Source organism: Macaca nemestrina, chromosome 2 (genome assembly GCF_043159975.1).
Source record: "Macaca nemestrina isolate mMacNem1 chromosome 2, mMacNem.hap1, whole genome shotgun sequence".
Lineage (NCBI taxonomy): Eukaryota > Metazoa > Chordata > Mammalia > Primates > Cercopithecidae > Macaca > Macaca nemestrina.
Genome location: NC_092126.1, coordinates 147,528,794 through 147,555,882, shown reverse-complemented (window position 1 = coordinate 147,555,882; position 27,089 = coordinate 147,528,794). Strand labels below are relative to the sequence as shown.

General features: G+C 47.7%; 1 protein-coding gene across 1 annotated transcript; it reads left to right on the top strand.

Moving 5' to 3' along the window:
* Window positions 1-7,059: 7,059 nt before the first annotated feature.
* Window positions 7,060-26,578, top strand: LOC105477645 (oxytocin receptor). Its single transcript, XM_024791494.2, has 2 exons — window positions 7,060-8,121; window positions 21,955-26,578. The coding sequence occupies exons 1-2, from the start codon at window positions 7,200-7,202 to the stop codon at window positions 22,200-22,202; spliced, it is 1,170 nt and encodes a 389-aa protein (XP_024647262.1). The 5' UTR covers window positions 7,060-7,199; the 3' UTR covers window positions 22,203-26,578.
* The last annotated feature ends 511 nt before the right edge of the window (window positions 26,579-27,089 follow it).

The window sequence follows — 27,089 nt, the reverse complement described above, 5'->3', positions numbered from 1 at the left end:
CTTCTCCAAAAGAAGTTGCATATTCCAAGGATCCTGTTTCTCAACAAGCCCTTCCTTCTGCAAAAGAACAGCCTGCTTTTATTCCAAGCTCCGAGATTCCTAAAGGAAGCTGTTTCTCTCCAGTGATGCCATGTTATGCCTTAACCTGGGCCAACAGTGTCTATACACAGAGAATGCAATGGTTTAGGCCAATTCATTAACGGGGATTGTATTGCCACATCCATTGTTAATTGACAACATGTCTATGGGATTAGAAGCCTCATGTTTATCTCTGTCATCGCTTTCTCTCAGGGAGAATGGCACACAGGGATCAACAACATCCTTTCTCACAAAGAGCCCTCCTTCAACTTGATTTTCATAAAAATATTATTCTAGGAAGCGGGGGTCTGACTCTGGTGACTCATTTGCTAAGGGATGTTCTTGGGCAATCCATCAGCCATTTTCTCAACACATTTTCATTTATAGGCATGCATGATAGGAAAATAATGGGCAAATATATAAAGGACTGTGATATATGGGACTAATTCTAGGCACTTACAACTGGATTGGGGAGACTGAGCACATTCATACTACAAGTATAGTTTTTGGTCATGCTAGAGAGGTTCAGAAAATAATGAGTTCTCAGTGGGCCAAGATGGTCAGGAAAGGCCTCCCTGAAAGGTAAACAGTTAGTATCCCCATTTCACCAGTTAGGGTTCAAAGGAGTTACTTTCCTTGCCTGGCACAGTGACATTCCCCCCATCTGCCAAGATGTAGTTTGTCTGATTAAATTGAAAATATTATGAACTCTATCCAGAAGACTAATCAGATGGAGGTTGATTGGATCAGACAATATTTTCATGGAGTGGTCCTAGGGTCAGGATTGTCAGCATGGGAATAAAGATTTGGTTGTATAGTTCTCTGCTGTTTGCAAAGCACTCTTCATGTGCATTAAGTTTGGTTTATACACACAACCTCATGTGATCAGCACCTGGGGAAACTGAGTCTCGGAGAAGTTCAGTACCTTTGCCACGCCGACAGAACGTGGTAAAATCCAGATGCTAGCAAGCACTTACTGCTGCAGATTCAGAGCTCTCTCCAATAGGAAAGGACATTTTTCTTTCTTTCTCCACCCTCCGTGGAACACAGGAATGAAAAAAAAGGCTGGGAAGTCCAAAATCACACAGGCTAGAAGGAATCCATGCAAGTTCCACCTATAAGCTGTGGCTGCCTGACACAGCATCCTGGCACGGCCTCAGGAACTTCCCAGGTCAGCCCACATGCCCTGATGTTCCTGCATCTGCACAGAACTATAAATGTAAGAAGGCCAAGTATGCCAGCAGCAGGCTGATTGCTGCAATGTGTTCTCAGTCTTTATGCCTGAGAGCATGTCACTGACCCCCTCCTGGATCTAGAAGCCCAAGCCGAGGCTGAGAAGTTATTTGGGGGCAGGCTAGGGAGAGGGGTGATGTTAGGGAGGGAGTAGGTTGGATGTGTTTACAACTCATTTCCACTCTGACTATAGAGCAAAGGCCACTTGGGCTTGGATCCCCGTTGAAATAAATGTGCCAGTACTGGAAAATTCCCAAGATGCTAAAACTCAGACCCAGTTCCCAGAGGTAGAAGCGGGTACAGGACAGGTCATTCTCTGGGCAAGATACCTTCCCCAAGATACCTCTCTTAAGGTTCTGCTCTTAAGAGAGGAAAACTGCCCATGGAGATGTTTATTTCTTCCCTCCTTTTCCCCTTCCTTTTATCCTTCTGTATTTAACAAATACCTGAAAGTTGCCTATTCTACAGTGACCTAGGCCTTTCGAAGTACAGGTATAGACAACATTGGCCCCACCTTTAAGATGCTTGGATACAAGAAAAAAACAACCCCATTATAAAGTGGGCAAAGGACATGAACAGATACTTCTCAAAAGAAGACATTTGTGTGGCCAACAAACATATGAAAGAAAGGTCAACATCACTGATCATTAGAGAAATGCAAATAAAAATCACAATAAGATACCATCTCATGCCAGTCAGAATGGTGATTATTAAGAAGCCAAGAAACAACAGGTGCTGTAAAGAATCTGGAGAAATAGGAACATTTTTACATTATTGGTGGGAATGCAAATTAGTTCAACCATTGTGGAAGATAGAGTGGCCATTCCTCAAAGACCTAGAACCAGAAAGACCATTTTACCCAGCAATCTCATGACTGGGTATATACCCAAAGGAATATAAATAATTCTATTGTAAAGATACCTGCATGTGTATGTTCACCGTAGCACTATTCACGATAGCAAAGATATGGAATCGACCCATGGAATGCCCATCAATGATAGACTGGATAAAGAAAATATGGTATATATATATGCCATGGAATACTATGCAGCCATAAAAAGGAACAAGATCATGTCCTTTGCAGGGACATGGATGGAGCTGGAAGCCATTATCCTCAGCAAACTAACACAGGAACAGAAAACCAAACACCATATGTTCTGACTTACAAGTGGGAGCTGAATGATGAGAACACAGACACAGGGAGGGGAACAACACACACTGGGGCCTGTCATGGGGGTGGAGGGAAGGAGAGCATCAGGAAAAATAGCTAATGTGTGCTGTGCTTAACACCTAGGTGATGGGTTGATAGGTGCAGCAAACCACCATGGCACACATTTACCTATGTAACAAACCTGTACATCCTGTACATGAACTCCAGAACTTAAAATAATAATAAAAAAAAAAAGATGCCTGGATACTTAGACAGATGAGGACATTTGTAAATCAGGAATTGCTGAATCTCTGTCTGTGATGGTTCATTTTATGTGTCAACTTGGCTGCGCCATGGTGCCCAGATATTTGGTCAAATATTCTGGGTGTTTCTGTGGGGGTGTTTTTGGATGAGATTAACATCTGGAGTAAAGATCACCCACCATAACGTTGGTGGGCTTATCCAATCTGTTGAAGGTCTATATGGAACAAAAGACTGACCTCCCTGAGCAAGAAGGGATTCCGCAGCAGAGGACCTTTGGACTTGACCTGCAAAATCAGCTCTTCCCTGGGTCTCCAGCCTGCCAGCTCACTCTGAAGATTTTGGACTTGCCAGCCTCCATAACACATGAACCGATTCCTTCTCTTTCTCTACATATATACATCCCGATGGTTCTGTTTCTTTGGAAGTTCTGTTCTTCTAACGTCATGTCTTTGGTCCATGCCTACAGCATCTCTTGCCTGGATCTGCAAGGCCTTCATAATGCCAGTATCTCCTTTCCCATCTTCCCTGTGGCTACCAGCATTCTGTCACCAAGTACAGATCTGAGTACGTTGTTTTGCTTGCAGTCCTTCCAGGTGCCCCACCTTCCCCATCAATGCCTTCTAACCTCAGTCATCTTTGCACTAGCACCTTTGCGATTTTTGTTATGTCAGACTTTCTCTTTGCTGACGTCAAAAGGAAAGAAACAGAACTGAGAACTGAATTTCCTCCCTATGTTATTCAGTATCACTGAATATTAAATTCACATTTAACACTATCAGAAAGTATTCTATCCCACATTTTGGGGAATGTTGGGTTACAGAATAAAACCCATTCTCCTTTACTTTACATGACCTTGAAGATCCTTTAGCATCAATAAGTACAGTTATCTCTTGGTATCCATGGGGGATTGGTTCAAGATACACAAATCCCTGATACAAAATGAAGCAGTATTTGCATATAACCTGTGCATATCCTCTCACATACTTTAAGTCATCTCAAGATTACTTGTAATACCTAATGCAGTGTCACTCATCACTGCATTTGTGTGCATTCAGTGTTGTAGGTGGCACATGGCAAATTCAATTTTTGCTTTTTGGAACTTTGAGGATTTTTTTTCCTGAATATTTTCAATCCATGATTATTTGAATCCACTGAACCCACAGGTACAGGGATATAGAGGGCCAACCGTATGTATTAAGTGTTGGCAATGTGCTAGGCACCAAGCAATTCATCTTTAGTCCTTCCTCCAAAACGCCAAAGTGATTCCCCTGTACCATTCTCTGAGAAGTACGCCTTTTTTCTTTGCTTCCTGGAGAACTCATTCTGGAGCTCTGAAATCCAGCTACCTCTTTGTAAAATGGTCTCAAAGTATTACCTCAGCCCCCAGCAGTCCTCACTTCTGTAACAGCATTTATTGTTGTCACACTGCAAATACTAGGTTGATGCAAAACTAATTGCAGTTTTTGCCATTATTTTTAACAAAAAAAACCACAATTACTTTTGCACCAACCTAATATGTGTTTTTCTCCTTGGCTGAAGCTCAAAGGTGAAGGAGCATATCTTATTCATTGTTAGGAGTTTTCAAGGGGACCTCTCTGTTTCCTGCCTGATTTCTGCACACAATGAGAAATAAAACAAAAGACAGGAAATGGGGATCACACTATTACGATTTTTTGTTGTTGTTGTTGTTCTTGTTTTTTAGACTAAGACTAAATTAGAGAATTTAACTTTTGCGTGAGACTAAATAGCCCTGTTAGGTGAATCCAGAATTAGGCTGTCTCACCGGCTATGCAAGGACCACACAGGTAGGCAGGCTTCCTACAAAGGGTAGAAGAGTCTGTCCTTGGCGAAGTGGCTCCGTAAACTTGCTCCCTAGAAAGCAGCTGTCTTCCAGGAGAAAGAAGAGCAGGCTTGGTTCTACAGCCCAGTGTTTTCCTTCCCACATTTGCCAATCAGGGGCTCATAGGGAAACATCTCCCTTCATCCAGCCATGGAGTGAGGCAGGGGTGTTTTACCTGCTAGGATTAAACTCTTGGAGTGCACAGCTTATACCGTTTCAGAAAACCAGAGGGACAGAACCTCAGACATTAGCTATCTTGACCAGTCCTCTCATTTTACATATGAGGAGACTGAGACCCAAAGAGAAGGGACTTGCCCAAGGTCACTTCATTCTCACCTGAGTGATCTGTAACTTTAATCTGTAATTTTCGAGGTAGATAGGTACTATTGAGTAATATTGATTAATATTGCCTGCCACCCCTTGGCAATGCTGCCAAAATTCCCAGCCCCATTCTGGAATGATTACTCAGCTAGAACCCTGGGATCCAGGTGCTGTAAGTTTGGCCCCTGGGATATCCTGGCATGGGCCTGTAATTGTGGATTGAGGAAACCCAGTCCTTGGCTAACTCAATTCTCTCCACATAATAAAAAGAGGGAGAAGTGAAATGTCAGGAGAAAATACACATTTAATGCATTTTAAGGAGCCTTGTTTACTTTTGAATCTTGGCCTTTTTTCTGACTTAATTCTTGGCCACTGTAAATTACTTCAAAAAATGATTTGAGAATAGAGAAGGGGCAGGGAGGCTGAGAAGCTGTCTTTAACATTTTATCTTCCTTTGGCATGATTTAGGATTTTAATTCTGAAGCACGACAAGGAGGAAGAAACGGCTCTTGGCCGCAGACAAGCAGAATCACTTTAAATGAAGATAGAGTGTTATGCTTCAGAATTTCCTCTAAAACTACCTAAAGAATAAAGCCTCTCCCAGCACTGCTTAGAATAGAGGCCATTTCTAATTCCTCATTAACGGGAATAGGAACAAAAGTATTCCAAAGCAAAGACTTACTTGAGTTCACTGCTAAAGCCACTACATCAAGCTGGAGGTGTGGGGGGAGAGAAAAGGCTGAAAATTAACATCATTTTTGGAAAATAATCAGTTTAAATGCTTTTGTAACTTCATCACTATCTACCCAGGGAAAAACATTATTATTCAAGCCTCCCATGTGTCTCAGAGTCAGGAGCTTCCAAACCAAGAAAGGAAGAAACGGGCGGGTTATTTACGAGTTCCCTCCCTCTCGCGGTTTTAAACCACTGCAAAATAAACCCGTTTAAGTCTCGGGGACCAACGCTGGGCGAACCAGCCCCGCTCCGCAGGGGTCTGCGCGGCTGGCCTCGTCCGCTCCCTAGCGGACCCGTGCGATAGTGCAGCCTCTGCCCCAGAGCACAGCGCGGCATCCAGACGCTGTCCGCGCGCTCATCCCCGGCGGCGCTCCTCGCTCACCTCCTGTACCCATCCAGCGACCAGCCAGGCTGCAGCGAGGGGATTACAACCGAGGCTCCAGAGTCAGAGACCTCAGCCTAGCATCACATTAGGTGCTGCCGGCAGGCCATCCCAACTCGGGCCGGGAGCGCACGCGTCACTGGGGCCGTCAGTCGCCGTGCAACTTTCCTGGGGGGAGTCAACTTTAGGTTCACCTGCGGACTCGGTGCAGGTAGCTGGGTGCTAAGCAGGGATGGACGGGATGGCTAGGGCCGGTGGAGCCATCGGGACCCGAGTGGAGGTGGTGGGATGCCTGGCACTCCTTGTTCCTGGAGGAGCGCGGGGTGTTCCGAGAGATTGTAAAGTGACTTCTCGGGATTGAGACCCAGAGTCCTTGATTATCTGGGTCCAAAGCGCAGGCCGGGGGTTCCTGAACCTTCGAGGCTGCCGGGCTGGGGAGGAGCTCCGCGGGAAGTGTCTCTGCCAGGGTCTGGGAACAGCGCTTGGGCATCCTGGGCTTTGAAGAGGGGTTCCCCCAGGAGGGACTGCGGAACCGGGTTTCCACCGAAGCAGGTGCTGTGGAAGTTCAGGTAGTGACGGCTGAGCGTCTCAGAAAGTGGGGTTAGACGGGGATGGCCCTGAGCTGGGGTTTCCCAGGCAAGTGGGCTGGTATGGGGGTCCCGCGGGAGGTGGATATGCTGAGGGTCGGAGCGTGGGGCGGGTAGGTAGTTTGGAGATCCCTCGGGGAGGTGGTTTGGTTTTAGAGTCCCAGTCCCGGAGGAAAGTGGCTGATTTTGACCCTCCCATCTCCCCCAGTGGAAGCCGCTGAACATCCCAAGGAACTGGCACGCTGGGGGCTCTGGGTTTGTGGCTGCTAGAGGATTCCCGCTCATTTGCAGTGGCTCAGAGGAGGCACCTCCAACGGGGATTTCTGGGGTGGCGGCTGAGGAACCCGAGGCCGGCGGTTGTGCCCCGTGTTTCAGATGACTTGGGTTCCTGGGAATGGAACAAACACGCCCTACCCGCGTCGGAAGAGAAACGCGGCGGTCTCCTCACGGCCCTCCCGGTTTGTTTCAGGGTGGACCCAGCAGATCCGTCCGTGGAGTCTCCAGGAGGAGCCCCAGGCGCCCCTACACCCTCCGACACGCCGGATTCGGCCCCGCCGCTCCAAGCCGTAAAGGGCTCGAAGGCCGGGGCGCACCGCGGCCGCCAGGGTCATGGAGGGCGAGCTCGCAGCCAACTGGAGCACCGAGGCAGTCAACTCCAGCGCCGCGCCGCCGGGGGCCGAGGGCAACTGCACCGCCGGACCCCCGCGGCGCAACGAGGCCCTGGCGCGCGTGGAGGTGGCGGTGCTCTGTCTCATCCTGTTTCTGGCGCTGAGCGGGAATGCGTGTGTGCTGCTGGCGCTGCGCACCACGCGCCACAAGCACTCGCGCCTCTTCTTCTTCATGAAGCACCTGAGCATCGCCGACCTGGTGGTGGCAGTCTTCCAGGTGCTGCCGCAGTTGCTGTGGGACATCACCTTCCGCTTCTACGGGCCCGACCTGCTGTGCCGCCTGGTCAAGTACTTGCAGGTGGTGGGCATGTTCGCCTCCACCTACCTGCTGCTACTCATGTCCCTGGACCGCTGCCTGGCCATCTGCCAGCCGCTGCGCTCGCTGCGCCGCCGCACGGACCGCCTGGCAGTGCTCGCCACGTGGCTCGGCTGCCTGGTGGCCAGCGCGCCGCAGGTGCATATCTTCTCTCTGCGCGAGGTGGCTGACGGCGTCTTCGACTGCTGGGCCGTCTTCATCCAGCCCTGGGGACCCAAGGCCTACATCACGTGGATCACGCTAGCTGTCTACATCGTGCCGGTCATCGTGCTCGCTGCCTGCTATGGCCTTATCAGCTTCAAGATCTGGCAGAATTTGCGGCTCAAGACCGCTGCAGCTGCGGCGGCAGAGGCGCCGGAGGGCGCGGCGGCTGGCGATGGGGGGCGCATGGCCCTGGCCCGTGTCAGCAGCGTCAAGCTCATCTCCAAGGCCAAGATCCGCACGGTCAAGATGACTTTCATCATCGTGCTGGCCTTCATCGTGTGCTGGACGCCTTTCTTCTTCGTGCAGATGTGGAGCGTCTGGGATGCCAACGCGCCCAAGGAAGGTAGCCAGGGCTGGGAGACCCAGGAGGAGGGAGCCTGGTGGCTGGGGGACGCCCTTATCTTGCTGCCTCAGAATGTCCAGGGGTCTGTGGACTTCCTGGGGGGATAAGAGGGTTTGAAATCCCACAGAGTCACTGTTCCATCATCCCTTGGCCAAGTGACTTAGGGCAATTAACCTCCCTGAGCCTCCACTTTCTCATCTGTGAGGTGGCAATAAGGATAAAAGTACCAACTGTCACCGGGCATAGGGGCAGGCCATGAGAAAATGCAGTTAAAGTCTTTAGCACAGTCCTTGGGCTGCATATGGGCTGCATGGTTTACTGTGGTGGTGGAACAGGTTCAAGGGACTCCATCTGCTTTCCCACGTGGTTAGGAGGAGGTAGTTAGGAGGAGATGGCAGAGGTAAGTTTGGAACCCCTGGCCAGGCTCAAACTCCTTCGAGTTTAAGTTCACATTAAGCTGAACTTCCACTTTAAGTTCAAGAAATCCATCTGAAGCCAAGAAGTCTGGTTTGGACAAGGACAGCCTTGCAGAGGTGGGCGATTTGTCCAGCCAAGCCCCTAGTAGTTGAAGGGGGTGCTGGGGGACAGAGGATTCCAAGGGAGAGGTGAAGACAAATCCCCGAACCCCTCATCGAGTGGTGGTGATGAGTCTCCATGCAGAGAGGTGAGTACTGCAAGAAGCGGTGGGCGGGCTTAGGGAGGAGAGTGCCCAGGACTGAGACTTCACTTTTACTACTTGGGGGAAAGAGAAGAAAGCCTGGAGGGGGACATTCAAGTTTGAGGGGGAGGCTGGGTGATTTCTGTAGGCGGGGAATGTGCCTTCCAGGTTGGAGGACTGCTGAGGACAAGGCTGAGGGTGGGGCAATTGTCCATTCTTGGCCTGTGCCAGAAAGCTAGGAGGAGGGCGTAGAAGAGGTCGACCTAGGGAGAAAGCTTGGAGGAACAGAGGCACCCTAGGGCTCTGGGGTTTGTGACTGGTGCTGGGTGGCTGTCCCCAAGGCACAGAGCACCAGGCAGCTTCCTGTCACTCCCTACCCTACAACCCCTTTCCGGTAGCTCATGTGGAAAGAGCAGGAGGGGTGATTGCTGGTGGTGAATGATTTATAAGTTTTTGTTTGAAGGTAATTCCATAATGCGTGCTGGATGCCGGGGACTTCAAATGTTTGTAAAGAAAGACCAAAGGATTTGCTTTCACCCTTTTTGCACTCCAGACACTGCAAATGTCCCATTCCTGTGTGCATTCACCACTGCGCCCAATAGTTTCAAACACATGCACCTGGGAAGTTGAAATTTCAGTGCCAGCTGCTTTCATTCAGTTTGGTAACTTTGCTTTGGTCCTTTCTGGAAATCACAGACTCCAGGCTTTACGGAACCCTCCCAGTTAGCTCAGTGTTTGCTTTAGTGGCCAAGACACTGGTTATTCAACATTTGCTGAACCTGTGTGGCCCCTGGTCACACCTTACAGAGAGGGTTCTAGAGCCCAGAGAGGGGAAGGCACTTGCACCAGGTCACACAGCAAGTCAGAGGAAGAGCTGGCATTTCCTATGCCAGGATTCTTATGAAGGGCACGTGATGAGGGAGTGGGGTTGGAGGCAAAAGCCAGTAGTAGAAGTCTCTAAGTAAGGCCTTAGGCCACACCTGTTTCCTGGGCTGATCTGAAGAAACCAGATCCAGGTCTTGAGGAGCTCGAGCACCAACTGTCAAGGAAGTGAAACCAGCACCCCGTGGAGTAGATGCTGGAGAGATGTGGGGTCTAGTCCTCCTCCAGCCCTTACTAGCTTTGGGATGTTAGACGAGAGATCCCTTTATTCCCCTTGAGCCTTAGTGTCTTGCTTTTAGAATGAGGACATTTCAGCATTCAGTTAATTGATTCAACAGACATTCCGCTCCTCTCTCCTTGGGGTCCCCTCGCCTCTCCCATTCATGTCTCGAGTCTCTGGTGATTTTTCTCCTTCCCTCTCCTCCCAGTTCCCTCCTCTATGGCTTCCTGCTGTTCAGCCCGTCACCTGTACTCCTCTTCTCACCGTGTGTCCTCCCTAAAGAAGGAGAGTGTATGGGCAACACCCACATCACATGTACCATGAAGCGAAGTTTAGATCTTTTCTATACTTTAAAAGCATGTCAACAATTGGTTTCTTTGTCTTAGAAACAAAAGAGAGAGAAAAAACCAGACGCACACAGATCCTGGCCAGAGTGGAGGTTATAGGCCTCTTGAGTGTTTGTGGTCCTCTGAGGATTTTCCTGGGGATGAGACCTTCAGTAGAGATGGGCTCCTGCTCAAGCCCAAGGGGCAGGGAAAGAAGAGGACTTTAAGTATTTCAGGTCCTACTTCCCTTTGCTCCTTTAGGAATTCACGGGGAAGGGTGGGTGTTGCATGAAAACCCCGGGGCTTCTCTTGGTCCTCCTTGGCATTTTGTCCCGGGTGCTGAGAAGAATCCAAACACAGACTGGCAGGGATTCATGACGCTGCTGCAGCTGGGACCTCCCCGCTACCCCAAGTACACAGCCAGGAGCAGGAGCCCAGTCCAGATGTGAGCGCCTCATCAAACACCGAGGTGACGACGTGGACTCTGGCCACCACCAGCCTGGCCACATCATGCCCAGGCCTCACGGATGCAGGGGTCAGAGTGGCTGTGAGCTCAGTTAGAACACCAGCCGTGTGTCCACTTGGCCTTAATTTGGATAATTGCAAGTAGCAGATGGAAGTGGTGTCTACATCACTTTCGAGATACCTCTCAACCCAGAGGCCACCAGCAAGTGCTAAGGAAGGAATAAAAGAGAACCACACTCGAGCTACCTCGAGAGGTTGTTATCGGAAAAGTGGAATTAATGCACAGCCTCACTTTCCTCTCCAAGAGGACAGAATTTAGAAGCAGAAATATCTAGACTGGGGCCCTTACTCCACTCGTCACCTGAGGAGCCAGTACTGGAGCCTGTGGCTAACAGTGTGACGTCATGCTTGCGGGCGGAGCAGGCTCACAGGGAGGCAGGAGAGGTGGGGCACACATGGGTCTGTTCCTGCTTTATCATGAAAACCCCAGGGAGGTAGGGAAGCTTAGTCAATGGCCACCATCAAGGCTGCCAGAGTGGGTGGGATGTCACGCCTCTGGTGGCTGCAGATGTGGTGGCCCGGGGACCCAAAATCCCTCTCTCCTTCAGCGTTTGCTCTCTCTTTTCCATCTCTCCCTTGAGCGACTTCATTCCTTCATACACCTTCACAAATACCAAGGGCTGCCTTTATGGGTTTAGAGCTCACCTTATTCCAAAAGTAATGTGTGGTGGTGGACAAAAATTTAGGTAACTCAACAAGATAAAAAAGATATGAGGAAACTGGGATAAAGCAGGCGGTAGGGAGAAGAAAAGGAAAATAAAAATATTACAATAATAGTAGCAATAATACTATTAATAATAATAAAGTCTCTCTGTGTATAGACAAGCTCTACACGTGGTTACTTTTTATAAGTACCAAAGAGGAAAACTTTGAGCTTAAATATTTCCGTGATTCGGAAGAAAGAGCCAATGGGAGCATCTGAGTAATTTAATGAGATCCATTTTTCAAAGCAGCCGGATGCTGTTGGGTGCTGACTTGATGAGGCTGGTGAGACTGGATGCCCCATGCAGGGTTTGATGAGCCCTTTATATATCTTCCAGAATTAAATTCCAAAGCCAAAGATTTGGCACCAGCCTTTTCCCTTGAACCCAGTGGCATTTGCTGTGCTGCTGGTTGCAGGGGCTCTGACCCTAGGGCAGTTCTGAGGGAGGAGATGACGATGAGGAGGGAGTTTGGTAGAGTGGGGCTGTTCGTATTTCTAGGGTTGGTTGATGTTGGCTGAGTGTGGTGGACAGGATATGGGGTCTCTGTCTCTAGTCTTCTCCTTCCAGCATCTCCGTGGTAAAATGCCCAGTCTGGTGTCCTTAAGCCAGTTGTTTTATCTGCTCTGAGCCTCTGCCTCCTCCTCCATGTAATAAGGATAGCATGGCTCACTGCGTGGGGTTGTGAGGATTAAATGGTGTGACCCATGGCCCCTTCCTGATAGACAAGGTGGGGATTCTTGTCTTGAGCCTGGGTGGAGGGAATGGGAGTGGACAGCAGGCACAGGGAAGCTGGGAGGTGGGAGAGAAGCTTGTTAAGGCTGGAGAGGTGGACTGTTCCTTACTTGTTAAGCCCAAATCCAATGTGTGGCTGTTTTGTGGCACAACCCCAGGGGATGCCTTTTACTCCAGGGGATGCCTGGTACAAGGCTGCACAGTCACTGATAGCTCAACCAGTGCTTGCCAAATACGTGGAAAATGGGAGCAGGGAGGTGAGTGAGATGGGGCAGGGATGGGCATGAAGAGCTGGACTCAGGAAGAATAGGGACTTTCTAAGTAGCCCTCCAAAACGGAACTGGCAACCTGGGAAAGAAAGGAGCGCCCCATCGCTGGGGGCGACCAAACATCTGTTAGGAGCGCTGGACTGGGAGAAAGGCTGAGAGGCACAGGAGTTTCCCCATCTGTAGAATGAGCTTCCCAGCCCCTCCCTGTTTCCGTGGGACTGAGTACCATCTGGCATGTCCCGTCCACCTTTCCTTCTGTGAATGCTGTGCCTGAGGTGTGGGGGACCAGGGCCCTTGGAGGGGCTTGTTCTTGAGGTGACCCAGCGATGCGGAGAGCATGATGGGCCGGCAGGAGGAGCTGGGATAGGATATTCACTCTGGGCCATGAACCGTGCTCGAGCTCGGCCCTTCTGGGTATAAATCACAGTGAGATGGACAGTTAACTTCAGACTCTTATATGATTCGGTAATTGTGTGTTCTTTTATGTTCTTAGCTAATGTTAATGTTTTCCCTTTGGGTTTCTGCCCTGAGGTGATTTCACTTTCCATTTTCCCTCCAAAGGTTTGATAAATAATAGCTAAAAAGACAAAAAACAAAAACCAAAAAACTCAAAGAAAAACAAACTCCAAACCAGCCTCTTGAGTGAGGCCCTGTTACATCATGTTTCCATTTGATGGCTGTCTGTGTGGGTTTCGGGAGGGGTGAGGAGGGGAAGAGGGGTTGTGGAGGGCCTTGGATCAGGAGGAGATTAGCAGGTGCCCTGGCTGCATCACGCTGTCTGTGGAGGCTGGATCAGGTCTGTGGCCCGGGGCTGGCATGTCTGAGTGTGATCTGAGGCACTGGCTTACCTGCTGACCTTACCACCTTGCCCTAGCAACTTCTGAAAGCAACGACAACCCCATGGGGCTCCCTCCCAGGGGCTGAAGCCAGACCGTATACACCAGACCCCACCTGCCAGAGCCCCCAGCCCCGGGAGACAGTGCTGGGAAGTAGCCAGTCCCCTTCTGGGACCTGGTCTTGTTGCCATCTCTGTCATTTGGGGCAATGTCTCTTGATGGCCTCTGGACCTCTGCCATTCCCATCTGAGCAATAGGGATAACAGTTCATGATGGAACTCGATACCCTCTCTGGGCCTCAGCTTTGGTGAAGGGAGGAGTGGGATTAGTTGGTAACAGCAGCCACCACTGACTGAGTGCCCACTCTGAGCAAGGCCTGTGCCCGGGTCATTTCTGCTCCTCACCCTAATGCAGCAAGGCAGGGGCCCATCATGGCTTTTCTACAGATGAAGAAACGGAGGCTTAGAGAGGTGTGACCTGCCCACGATCACCGCTGAGTAAGTGATGGAGCTGGGATTGGAACCCAGTCATCTCACTCTAGAGACTCACACACTGCATGACTACCCCAACTCCCTGCCCTAGGCTAGCAGTTTTCCCGATGATCTACACCTTCATCTTGGGGATCTCCTGGATGCTCGTTAGATCGCTGGACCTGCCCCAGATCCATGGAAGTCGAGCCCTCCCTTGCTATCTGGCCCCAAGGTCCTGACATCTTGGGCTCTTCCTGCAACACCTACACACACACCCACCTAGGTACACATCTGCTGATGGCACTGCCCTCCCAGCACTCTGGGTTCAGTGCCACGCCCCTCGCATCCTCCCTGTGTCCACCAATTCCATCATCTTAGCTGCACCACATGCCTCCTGTGGGCAGTTTGCTTTCTCTTTCCATTATCACCTTCTTGGTTTAGAGTATGATTTTTCAACTTTGGCACTACTGACATTTTAGGCTGGATAATCTTTGGCGTATGTGTATGTGTGTCGGGGAGGAGCTGTTCTGTGCATGGTAGGATGCTTAGCAGCATTCCTGTCCTCTACGTGCTATTTGCCACTAGCAACTTCCCTGCCAGCTGTGGCCACCAAAACTGTCTCCAGACATTGCCAAAAGTTCACTAAGAGGCAAAGTCATCCCTAGTTAGGAACTGCTGGCTTAGACCCACTGTTCTGCTTTTTAAACTAATACCCAACAAATGAATACTCTCTTGTTAGCACTGCCCTGGTCTCTGGCCAGCCTGCCTCGTGTACCCCCAGCCAGGCCTGATGATTTTTCACTTTCCACAAGTTCCTGTGGCCTTGCTGCCTTTGCACCTATGCTAATACTGTTCGTGCCATGGGAACACCCACCCCAGTTTCTTCCATGGATTCCCATCCTTTGAAGCCCAAGTCCAGTGTGTGGGCTACGTTGTGGCACAACTCCAGGGGATGCCTTTTACCTCGTGGTCTATGAGCAGGGTGTTCCTAGGAACTGTGCAGTGCACAGCCTGAACGAGTGAGCTTGGCAGCCTCATCCAGTGCCCCTTTCAAGAAGCCATCCCTGTTTTCCCACTTTGGAGGAGCTTCTTCCTCTGAATGCTAACTCATTCATTCAAAAAAACAGTTACTGATGCCTTTGCAGGCTCCTGTCCACACAACCTCTGCTTTCATCTGTCAACCCCCAAGTGAAGAGAATTGACAAGGGGCCCTCCCAAGCCCTTGCCCTCCTGTGGCCAGATGCTAGCATGCATAAATGTGGGACAGTCTGGTCAAGGTTGGTCACAGAGTTCTGGGCACACCCACAGACCTCTGGGAGGGACACCCCCAGTTTCTGCGCGGTTAGTGTCAGGTGGAGCGGCAGCCCCACACACTTCAGGTATGGGGCTGAGCCTGCCCACAACTCAGGTTTCTGGGATTCAGAATCTCAGGTTTCCGAAGTTCAGAATAGGGCTTAGGCTGTAGAGAGGGTGGAACATCCTGCTGGTGCAAGTCAGCGCAGCCGATGGAGTGGGAGTTATTTTGGGCACAGGCCTAGCATTTTAGCAAATGGGCTGCAGTTTCAGTTGGCGCATGGTGGCAAGTCTAAGGATACTGGGAACAAGAGTATTAAAAGGAAAGAGAAACAACTGTCCCACCTGGAGGAGACCGGAGGGCTGGTGGAAGGTTCTAGCTCTCGTTTAGAGGTACCCTAGACTGGGTCTTGCCTAAGGTATGGGTGGGAGGGAGGTGTAACCAGGTGGTCTCCTGTGTCCCAGCCCCAAGGCCCAAATCCTTACTCCTGATTCCTGCACTGACGGGCAGCCTCTGCCAGTATCTCCTTTTGTGCTCAGCCGGGAGCTAAGGCTTCCTGCCCTTTAGCCAGATGCTTCGAGACTATGGGCCTCTGCCCTCCCAGCCCATATCTCCCACCCCGACAGCATTCTTGCTCATTCTGTTTCTCTCCCTTTCTCTCCACCTGACCATATCTGAGTGCGAACTTAATTTTCCCAGAGGGAATTGCATTTGAGTCCAGTCACCTTATTGGGAGGCCATATCCTGTGGTTGAGCAGGGAAATTATTTGTAGCCCTTCCAACATGCCGGCAGCAGTGGCTGATTTATCAGGACCTCTTGCCTCTAATTTCATGCTTCAGTTCAATTCAGTTCCTTATTGAACTCTTCCTATTTTCTAGTAGCTGTTAGCAGCCTAAGGACAGAGCTACCAATAAGACACAGTCCCTGGCCAAAGAGTATCAAAAAATAATGACAATATGATGGGGTGATGCTGTTATAGAGGTATTTATTTACCAAGTACTGCAAATGCCCTGAGATGGCATTAGTTGATCTGTCTCCCTGGGAAGAAAGCAGGAGGGTTTCAGAGGGGAAGTATCATTTGAAAAGGGTTTTTGAGGGATGAGTAGGAGCTTACCATGCAAAGAAGCAGATGCACATTCCACGCTGAGATCAACGACGACGGATGGTTACTTTATTCATTTCTTCTTTCCTATCTATAAGATTTGAGCCAGTTGGAAGGAAGCTGCTCAAACTTTAATGTGCATTTTGTTAAAATGCAGATTCTGATTCAGTAGGTCTGCAGTGGGGCCCCAAGAGTTTGCAGTTTTGACGAGGAAACAAGTGATGCCTATCAGATGCCCTGTAGCCAGCCACTGGCTACACTTTGAGCAGCAAAGCTTTAATATATTATCTTTTACCAGCACTCACTGTTTGCCTTTACACATGTGGTCCAGTTTGGCTGGAGGGCCTTGTCATTCCTTGAAGGGTAGCGAAGGGCTGGTCGTTTGCAGGAAGGCCCTGGCTTGTCTTCTTCCAGAATGTGGTTATTCTCAGGCCCAGCCCAGTGAGTCCAGCACACCTACCAGATTGGAGCAGTGCTGTGGGAGAAACCCATTTTCAACTCTGTAGCCCGCCCATTTGGCTCTTCACCCAGACCTTGCGCTACACAGGCTGATCACACATCTGTGATTTTTAGAAAAATCTTTTCTAAGAAGGCACCCTATAGTATATATTGTGACTCAATCTTTCTATAAGCATACATTCAAAAATCATTTTCTTAAGAAAGGGTCTTCCATAGTTTTGTTCCCAGATGCCCACACGGTCCTGTAGGAATAAGAGACTTACGTCTGAATCCCTGGTACTCTGGGGAGGCCCCGTAGCAAATGATTGGTTTCTCAAGTGCAGGCCTTTTGTAAAGTTGACGGGCTTGCTTTGACCCAGCCAATCTCGACTGTACGTCTTTGAGTCATGTGAAACGTGCCAGTAGCCTCAGGAACAGCACAGCCCAGAGAGGCCATGGCCAGCTGCCTGTCAGCTGTTCTGGGCTAATTTGGGGTTTCAGTGCTGGCGTGGAGAGAGTGCTGGGAAATCCGAACAGGGGAGTTCCTGGGGCTTGAGGAAAGCCAGGCTGGAAAGGATGGAACATAGACCTCTGCCTCCCACCCCTCCATGAATCATGGTGCCACGTAGAAATGCAGAGTTAATTCTCCCAGGGGCAGAATTGCCCAGCAGGGGATATTGGCGTTTGGTGTGTGGCTGTTTCTGCTCATGTACCCCGCTTGGCACATAAGAGACTGCACTTGAAAACCACCCCTAGTCCTCAGCCTTGTGCCCAGCAGCCCCTTCCCCAAATGCTTTACCCCCTGTTTAATATTCTGCTGGTCTTTTCAGTCTCTCTCATCCTGAGTCTGGAAATCACTTGAGGGCAGGGACTGCCCTTAGATCCCAGCACCTACTCAGTGCATGGCATGGAGTGGAGGCAAAATGAAAAGATGGATGTCTGACCTCTTCCTCCTCCGAGAAATGCCATAAGCATGAGACCAGCAGCCCCCGGGGAGTCCGGGTGCACAGCACCTCCTCTTCATCCTCCCTTCCCAGCAAGGACGGGAGAGAGGAAGTTTGCAGTCCTGGCATACTCAGGGCTCGATCGTGGGGCTAGATGTGATTTTTATGGCAGGCAAGTGGGAGAGACATGATTAGAACTGGCTCTTCCATCGAAGACCCTGAGATCCTGCTCCTGCCCACAGTTACAGCAACCTTCCCTTTTGGATTTCTAGGTCACTGGTAGAATAAGTTTTTCAAAATTGACTGTTAGAGTTCCTTTCTTGTCAAGTAATTCAATCCGAGGGCTCTGGGGTTTGATTTTTTTTTTTTTTTTTTTAGCTTTTGAGCAGTGTAGGGAAAATGGGCTGAGGATGATTTCTGTAATTGTTCTGGGATTGGGAGTCTCCAGACTTGGATTGTAAAGAATTGCTGTAGTTGGTCATAGCTCACAAGCATTAATACTAATATTAATAACAATTACTTGAAAAAACACTTGGCCAGTCACAAAGCCCTTTTACACTATCTTTAATTTTTTTTTTTTCCATTTTCTCAATAGCCTTATGATTACTGCCTCCATACTACAGATAAGGAAACTGAGGCTCAGGCAGTAGATGTAGTTCAGAGAGTGATTAGGTGGGAGGGGGATCCAGGCCCCAGGGCTTTGCGTGCAGATCCTGAGTTCCTGGGTTCTCCTCCCTGCCTCTCAGCCAGTGTTTCTGTGGGCCAGGGGCTCCCACTGTGAACAGCTTCCTTTCCTGAGGGACCCCGGAGAAGGGTCAGGCCCATGAGGACTTGTAGGTCCTCCTCTCTGCGCTGACTTCATTGTGGTTGCTTTATGCGGAAATGAGGAGGGAAGCCAGTCTCTCCGGTAGCTTGGGAGCGGCCATGGCCCTTCAGAGAAGCCCAGATGAAGGCAAGGATCCTGGCCTTTGCACATTTGCACTAAGCAGTCATTGGGTGTGGCAGCTCCTTTTGGCCAAAGGCAATGCCCAGAGAGGAGCTCAGCTGTGAGCATTTGGCCGGCAGCTCTTGGGCAGCTGGAGGAATGGGTGCCCAGGGGGGACCACAGCATCCACAGCATCAAAAATGGGGAATGGGCAGTGCTTACTCTCAGTGGTGGACCACATTTGTTTTGGGAACAGGGAGGTTGCTCTCTGTCCCTCAAATGATAGCATTAGGCAAACTGCCTAACCACCTTCTATCTTGGCTTTGGGACAGACAGGATTCACTAACTGGAACCAACCTGGCCTGCGAGGATGCTAACCTGTTTTTAAAAGTAATCAGTCTTCATTAATGTGTGAACACAGGGTGACTTGCTGTGTGCCCTTGGGGAAGTGACTCTCCTTCTCTAAGTTTCACTTTCCTCATCTATAAAATGAGGGTAAGGCTACTTTGAAAACTGTACTCTTCTGGGCAGGCTCGAGCAGTGATTATGAGGGTCAACATTGTCACATCCTCACATGGAAAATGTGAAATGTAAGGACAATGTTTTCCATGCTTTGTTCTGTTCCAAGTCGTCTGTAATCCTGTGAAGCCTTTCTTGCCACCAGAAAGGGGAATGCTATGGCCTAAACAAGATAGAGTAAGTGCAGAAAGCAGGTTGAAGTGGAATCCGTAGTCACTCACCTGCTCAGTAACCATCAATGGCTCCCTATTGCCCATGCAGTCAAGTGGGCAGACTCTGCCTGGATTTAAGATCCTCCTGTCTGGTTCCAAACCATCTTTCCAACCTCTTCTCTTGTGAAACTCCCCCTTTCCCTTCTTGCCTCCTGGGAAGTCCCTGAATGATCTTGGCTGTTCTCAACCATGGGCCTTTATTCCTGCTGCCTCACCCCTTTGAAATATGCTTCATAGTCCCTGCTTTGTGTTCCTAAATAGATCTCCCCGTGATGGTAGAGCTTTGAAGTGCTGTTCCTGGAAACTTAACGACTTGGGATGACTAGGATATTGACAAATTAAGAACAGCCAAATGTGCCCTTAGTGTTGGTGACTTGACATGAGCAGGTTCAGCTTAGAGAGGGCCCTTCATCCCCTGAGGACCCACTTGAGGTCACTCGTGTCTGTGGCCACCAGGTGGGATCAGAGTTGCTGGTTAGACTTCTCCCACCCACACCGGCCTCTTGGAGGCAGAAGGATTGGTGGCTACTTAGGAATTCATTAACTCTTTTCTTCTTTGTTGTTGATGTTTCTGTAGTTTTTTTTTAAAAAAAAGTAGGTTAAAAAATTGGAAAGATCCAAAGAGTAAAGAGTGAGACCAATGGCTTACATAAACAGGTAAGATTGTGCCAAATAACTGTGTCCAACTAGGCAAAACACGGTGTCTTTCTGTTAACTTCATTCCTGATGTTTCCTTCTATCTCATTGCAAAGCTTTATATACCTATGTCCTTCCCTTTGTGGTTGGTAGTTTGTAAATGTTGACTTTTGCATGTTGCATGTTGATTTTTGCCTCTTTCATTATTTCTAAGACATTCTGTTTTTAGTCTTGTGGGTGAATTTTAATATTGTTGGTGAAATATTGCACCAGAGTTTCTAACTTAAATTCATCTTCTTATCCATCCAAATCAAAGCAAATTTCTTAACAAAATATTTTTTGTTAAAAGCAATGAATTTAGTAATATTGGTCATTTTTCTTTCACTTTTCCTCTTTTCTATTCTTTATTATTCTAGTACTAAGAGTTAAATTTCCGTTCTTTGCTTTCTAAAAACTCTCTTTTGCAAGAATTTTGTTTTCTGTCTGTCGTAGCTTGCTTTTGTTCCAACAGGTGCACCAATTAATTAGACCAGTGGTTCTTAACCTTGAGGGTGCGTTAGAATTACAACATTCCTGAGCCCTACCTCCAGAGGGTAGTTCTGGGGTGGGGCCCGAGAATGTGCATTTCCAGCAAGTTCCCATGTGATGTGTCACTCTGGGTGGGGGAGCCCACTTTGAGAGCCACTCATGTAGACTTACCAACAACCAACCACCTTTCTTTCCTTGGTGCTTGAAGACTTTGCTGATAAACATCTCTGTTCTCTTCATCAGCGGCCACATCTAGATTTTGCACCTCTCTAGCATCCCCAGTGAAGAGTCCTTCCCTGGATTTAGCTCTTGAACTCTAGAGTTATTTGTCGAAAAATTTTGCAGAGCAGACAGAAAGAAGACTAGTGGATTTTCCGCACCTTCTTGCAGTTGCCTTCACACACAAGGAGGCGGCTGAACAGAATTCCTAGCTGTTTTCCTTGTAATTTTCTGGAGATGTTGCCTGGCCTTGTCTGTCATCAGGAGATGTCTGACTGTTCAGATTTAAGGCCATTGAAAGAAGCCAGATTTTTATCCCCGTGCTCGGAAGTACCTAGAATTAGGAATTTTTTCTTCCTCCTTGAAGTTTCGGTTTGTGACAGGCAATGTTTTGAAGCTGATTTCTGATCATTAATTTCGACTGCAACTCCATGAGTCCTCAGTATAATAGCCTTTACAGAGTGCTTCAGATAATTTTCATGTCACTTTCTTTTTCCTGCATGAGTCTTATTGTCATGCTGAAGTAGTGCTCTTAGGCATAGCTTCATGGAGATGCTTTGATCATCTCCACAGTTGATCAGCCGTGAAGATGTCATACACTTTCTTGCTGCCACGCCTTTGCTGGTGCCATTCCTTCTGCCTGGAGCACATTTCTTCCCTGCTCTGCCTGGAAAAACCATAGGCATATTCGGGAATCAGCTCACATGCCCCGTTTGTGGGGCCGGCTATGACTCTCACAGCGGCACCCGCTTCCTGTGCCTACCTAACTCACAAGATGTCCACATCATGGTGTTTCTCATTTTATTTGATTGATTTGTCCGGCAGATGGTCATGATAGCAGCCATCATTTATTGGGCACTCACTGTGTATCAGGCACTCTTTAATCCTAGCAGCAGTCCTCAGAGGTTTGGGCACTGTCCTTACGCCCACTTAAAGATTAGGAAACCGAAGCTTCTTAGGGACTTCAAGTAACTAGGCGCTGGTGAGGCTAGCATGAAAACTGGGTGTTGCAGCTTCTGGGTGCTGTGCTTGTAGACGCTGGAAGTTGTAGGCGCTCAACACTGGTTGGGTGAGTGATGCATGAAAAGGTGGCTGTGATAGATAGAGGGAGGTAGGCAGTGGGAAAGCTGCTGGTGAGAGAAAGGCAGGGACAGTTCCAAGCCTGGGCTGAGCCTGGTGGGGAGGGTTTGGAGGACAGCCTGAGAGCATGTCCAGCACAAGGAGGAAGAAGGAAGACAAACTTTGCCTCTTTAGTACCTCATCTTGTGATTCGGGATGTAGTACTTGGACAAGCCTGTCACTCAGGAAATGGTGTTTAAGTCAGATAGGTCTGGAAGTGTCTCCAGTGTTAATTAATGCCCTGTTCTCCTTTCTCCTGCCCCCGCCCCCTCAGCCTCGGCCTTCATCATCGTCATGCTCCTGGCCAGCCTCAACAGCTGCTGCAACCCCTGGATCTACATGCTGTTCACGGGTCACCTCTTCCACGAACTCGTGCAGCGTTTCCTGTGCTGCTCCGCCAGCTACCTAAAGGGCAACCGCCTAGGAGAGACAAGTACCAGCAAAAAGAGCAACTCGTCTTCCTTTGTCCTGAGCCATCGCAGCTCCAGCCAGAGGAGCTGCTCCCAACCATCCACGGCGTGACCTACCAGCCAGGGCCAGGGCTGCCTCCTGAGGTTCGGGCTGTGCTGGCATAAGTGGTCTGCCCCTAGGTGATGGCGTATGTTTGTGTGTAAGGTATACCTATCAGTTTGTATCCCTCCACTCCTTGGGGTGGCTTCAGTGGGGTAGAGAGTGGTCTCCATGATGGGAGATGATAGGGGACTCAGCCATCAGGCAACCCCCTCACCTCCTACACGTACTTCTGCCACCCTGAACCCACTGCTACCCTGGGCAGTGGGTGGCTTATTTTTTCTCCTGGACTTGCAATTTCACGCCAGTATCTTTTTACTTCTTTATTCCGGGCTATTGTGAAAAGCAGGAAATATAGGATTGGTGACCAATTGGGTCAGGAAGTCCAGTGTTCTGGACTTGGGGTAAGGAGTGGGGTTGGGACTTCAGATGGGGAGGGTGGTGTTAAGATCCTCCTGACCTCAAAGTGTATTTGCCTTTAAGCGAACAAATGCTGGGGTCCTTGGGGACCAACTTGTCAGAGGGTAGCACTAGAAGGGGATTACCTTGTAAGACCATCTGGCACAGCGGACCAATTAGAACTTGGGTTAAAAATGTTTAAGAAGCTAATGTTTAAGAAGCGTTTGGGAAAGAAAAAGAAATAAATGCATCCAGATTAGAAAAGAAGAAGTAAAACTATTTGCAGATGACACCGTTTTGTATATAGAAAATCCTAGGAATTCACACACACACACACACACACACACACACACACACACACACACACAAACCCAGCTTATTAGAACTAATAAGCAAGTTCCTCACCGTTTCAAGATACAAGATCAATATACAAAAATGAATTGTATTTCTTTATACTAGCAACAAACAATATGAAAACAAAGTTAAATAATTCCATTTATAATAGCATCAGAAAGAATAAAATAGGAATCAACTTAACAAAACAAGTGCAAGACTGAAAACTACAAAATTTGGAAGAAATTAAAGGAGGCTTAAATAAATGGAAAGACATCCTGTGTTCACGGATCAGACTTAGTATTGTTAAGATGGCAATATTATCCTAATTGACATACAGATTCAGTGCAATCCTTATGAAAATCATAGCTGGCTTCTTTGTAGAAATTGATAAGCTAGTCCCAAAATTCATAAAGAAATGCAAGGGACCCAGAATAGCCAAATAAGCCTTGAAAAAGAACAAAGTTGGTGGAATCACACTTTCTGATTTCGTAATTTATGATAAAGGCACAGTAATTAGCTCAGTGTGTTACTGGTTTAAAGATAGACATACAGAGTAGAATAAAGAGTACAGATATGAACACTTATACTTATGGTCAATTGATTTTTGACAAGGTTCCCAAGACAATTCAACAGAGAAAGAAGAGTCTTTTCAACAAATGGCACTGAGACAATGATATGCATGTGCCAAAGAATGAGGTTGGACCTTTACTCACACCATGTGCAAAAATCAACTCAAAATCCATCCAAGATCTAAATATAAGAACTGAAACTAGACAATCTTAGAAAGAAACATAGACTTAGATCTTTGTAACCTTGAATTAGGCAGTGGTTTCTTACATATGACACCAAAGACACAAGCAACCAATGGAAAAATAGGTAAATTGGACTTAATCAAGATTTGAAGCTTTTGTGATTCAAAAGGCCCTATCAAGAAAGTGAAAAGATAACCTGCAGAATGGTAGAAAATATTTGCAAGTCATATATATGATAAGGGACTTGTATCTGGAATATACAAATAACTCTTATAACACAACAATGAGAAAAATAAATCAATTTAAAAAATGGGCTAATGATTTAAATAGACATTTCTCCAAAAAGATATGCAAATGGCTAATAAGCACATGAAAAAATACTCAACATTATTATTCATTAGTGATATGCAAGTCAAAACCACAATGAGATTCCAGTTTACAATCACTAGGATGGCTACAATAAAAAGATGGACAACAACAAGTGTTGGTGAGGATGTAGAGAAACTTGTAGAAATTTAAATTGTTGGTGGGAACATAAATGGTGCACCTGCTTTGGAAAACAGTTTGGCAGTACCTCACAAAATTAAACATAGAGTGACCATATGACCCAGAAATGCCACTCCTAGGTATTTGCCTGAGAGAAATGAAAACACACATACACACAAAAACTTGTACACCAATGTTCATAGCAACATTATCTGTAATAGCCAAAAACTGGAAACAACCCAAATGTCTATCAGCTGATGAATGGGAAATAAAATGTGGTCTATCCATACAATGGAACATTATTAAACTCTAAAAAGAAATGAAGTACTGACACATGCCACAACGTGGATGAACCTTGAAAACATTATGCTAAGTGAAAGAAGCCAGTTGCAAAAGACCACATGTTGTCTGATTGCATTGAAATGCAATGTCTAAAATGGACAAATTTTTATGGACGAATATTTATATAGAGAGAATATAGATTAGTGTTTGCCAGGGCCTGGAGGCTGTGGGAGATGAGGCGTGACTACTAAGGGTTTGGGGTTTCTTTTTTGGGTGATGAAAATGTTCTGAAATTAGTGGTGATGGTGCATGATTTTGAAAATATACTAAAAGCCAATGAACTTTAAAAAAATAAAAATAAACAAAAAAATGTTCAGCAGATGAATTCAGAGAAGGCCAGCTTGACAGATGAATTCCTTGGAATCTCTTGCCTCTCGAGCTTTCGTTTCTCTATGTGGCTCACGGCTTGAGAGGGATCTCGTGGTTTTCTCACTCGATTTTGCTGCAAGAGATGATGTCTCTGTTTGGCAAAAAGTAACAGCAATGATAATATCCCTACTTTGTAAAGGCGCAAGTGATGCTTTGTAGCTACAGGTTGTTATGTTTTATATAAAATAGAAATTCACTGGGGGTGTCAGAGGTTTTTCTTACTTAGTGAACATGTTCTCAAATGTCCTCTCAGCCTTGAGGTTAGGACATGAACACGTCTAAGAAATACTTTGTCACTAAATACAGGACACTATTGATCAGAGGTTTACTGTCAGGGACTGGCCAGCTCAGTGCATGGTGGGGCGCCTTTTAAGTTTCTAGACACATTGTTGTACTTACTGGGATGCAGCGGGAGCACTCTCAAAGGCCACAGATCCATTCTCTCTCTTTATAACACACTTTCTTCTTCCTCCATGCTGCAGTAGCCACATAGCCACACACATGCGCATACACACACAATAGAATGAGCTAGCATTGTCTAGATGTTCTGGGAGAAGAGAGGCATGCACTGAAATGTCCATGTTCAAAGTCTAAGGATTTAGCACAAGGTCTTCAGTATTACCTGGAGATTGAAGATAGTATCATCTTTGGACTGCAAGGCACTGCTCAGTGTTGCTGGGACATGCATGAAGAGCATCAGCACCAGCCAATCCTTGCTCTTTGGGAAGCTAACAGGATGCTGTTCTGGGGCCTCTGTGCCCATGTACTGGAACACTTGTGTGCTCTGGGTGCAAATGCAGCAGTGGTGGTGTCTGTTAGCATCCATGCCTCTTTGCCCACCAGCCAGAGATACCCGAGGTCTCTGCTGGTCCCAGGGAAGTTGCCATCCTAGGAGCCAACAGGGCCACTAGGTATAGACAGCAACTCACAGTAGATTTTCTGACCAGGAGCACAGCCTTCCTAGAAACCCTGGAGTTATGAGATTACTGGACATCAGAACCAAGTGGGATGCTTTGTCATTCTCTTCATGTGAAAGCTCTGGTGGGTACGCTGGGTCTCATTATGCACAGGAGTCTCTTTTATGGCAAATAAGTGACATTCAATTTCAATAGTCCCATTGGATCTCCTTGAGAGCATTTTCACCATTTCTTAGTCTTTCCCCAAATAAAGCCTAGAAAAATGAGCACAGGGGTTCTGAACGCTACCTCAGGCTCAGTTGTTTTTGGCCTCCTCCCCAGACCTCATGCCTGAGGTCTCCCAACCACCTTTCCCTACAGTTTCAGACTTGTTTACAACCATATGCATGGCTGGGGTTGCCGGGAAGTGGGAGCTGCAGATTGTCTTCTGCAATGTTTCATGGCTCTGATCATCAAAAGTGAATGTGGAAACTCTGAGTCTTATTTCTTTAGGCACTGAAAAAAAATCTGACACATACTTTGGTCCCCTTTTGGGTTGGGTCTATGTTTTGCCACTTCAGGAAATGTAAAGGGACAATGCAGGCTGTCTTTTAAGAAAATCCTGGTTTCAAAGTGTTTAACCCTTTTTGTATTCAATAGCAATGAAACGCCACTTAAGGCAAAATGTGAACACCTTGATTTTGTTCTACTGTGGTGACCTGCTCTGGCACTCCTCTGTAACTGTGCCAGTTGGTGAATGGCATGGCTGATCATAAGGTGTCTGCTTCATCAGCTGCTTGATAGAGACTGCACTTAATAAACATTTGTTTCCATACATTGCTTTGTCCCCGTTCTTCCTCCCAAGAACGGTGACTGGAACACGTGGCTTGTAGAACCCAGATCCCTGCAGGACTTCAGAGCTATTGGCCTGATTATGGCACAGGTGCATGGACTGTGGCAGGGTGTGGAAGGGGACCCTGGTCCCATTCTCTGGAATCACAGGTGCACTCACTTGTCAGAGTTCTATGGGAAGATGCCCTAAGATTCAGGAACAAGCATTTGTATGTTGTCCCCGAACCTGCTCTGAACCACAGTTGAACTCTGGGGATAATAGGATTCTAGACTATTACCTTGAAGGAACACTAACACATATTTCTTAAAAGTGGATTTGGGAGCCATCTGCAGCATCACAAATGAGTTTGTGTTAAAATGCAGATTCCTGGGCCCCACTACTGAATCAAACTCTGGAGCTAGAGCTTTGGAACCTGCATTTTAAACAGGAGTCCCTGGTGGTCCCTATGTATCTTATGAGAGGGAAT

Excerpts from the sequence above, each read along its gene's own strand:
- LOC105477645 (XM_024791494.2), top strand. The coding sequence starts at position 7,200 with ATGGAGGGCGAGCTCGCAGCCAACTGGAGCACCGAGGCAGTCAACTCC. Across the intron at positions 8,122-21,954 it reads TGCCAACGCGCCCAAGGAAG|CCTCGGCCTTCATCATCGTC; the intron begins GTAGCCAGGGCT and ends CCGCCCCCTCAG.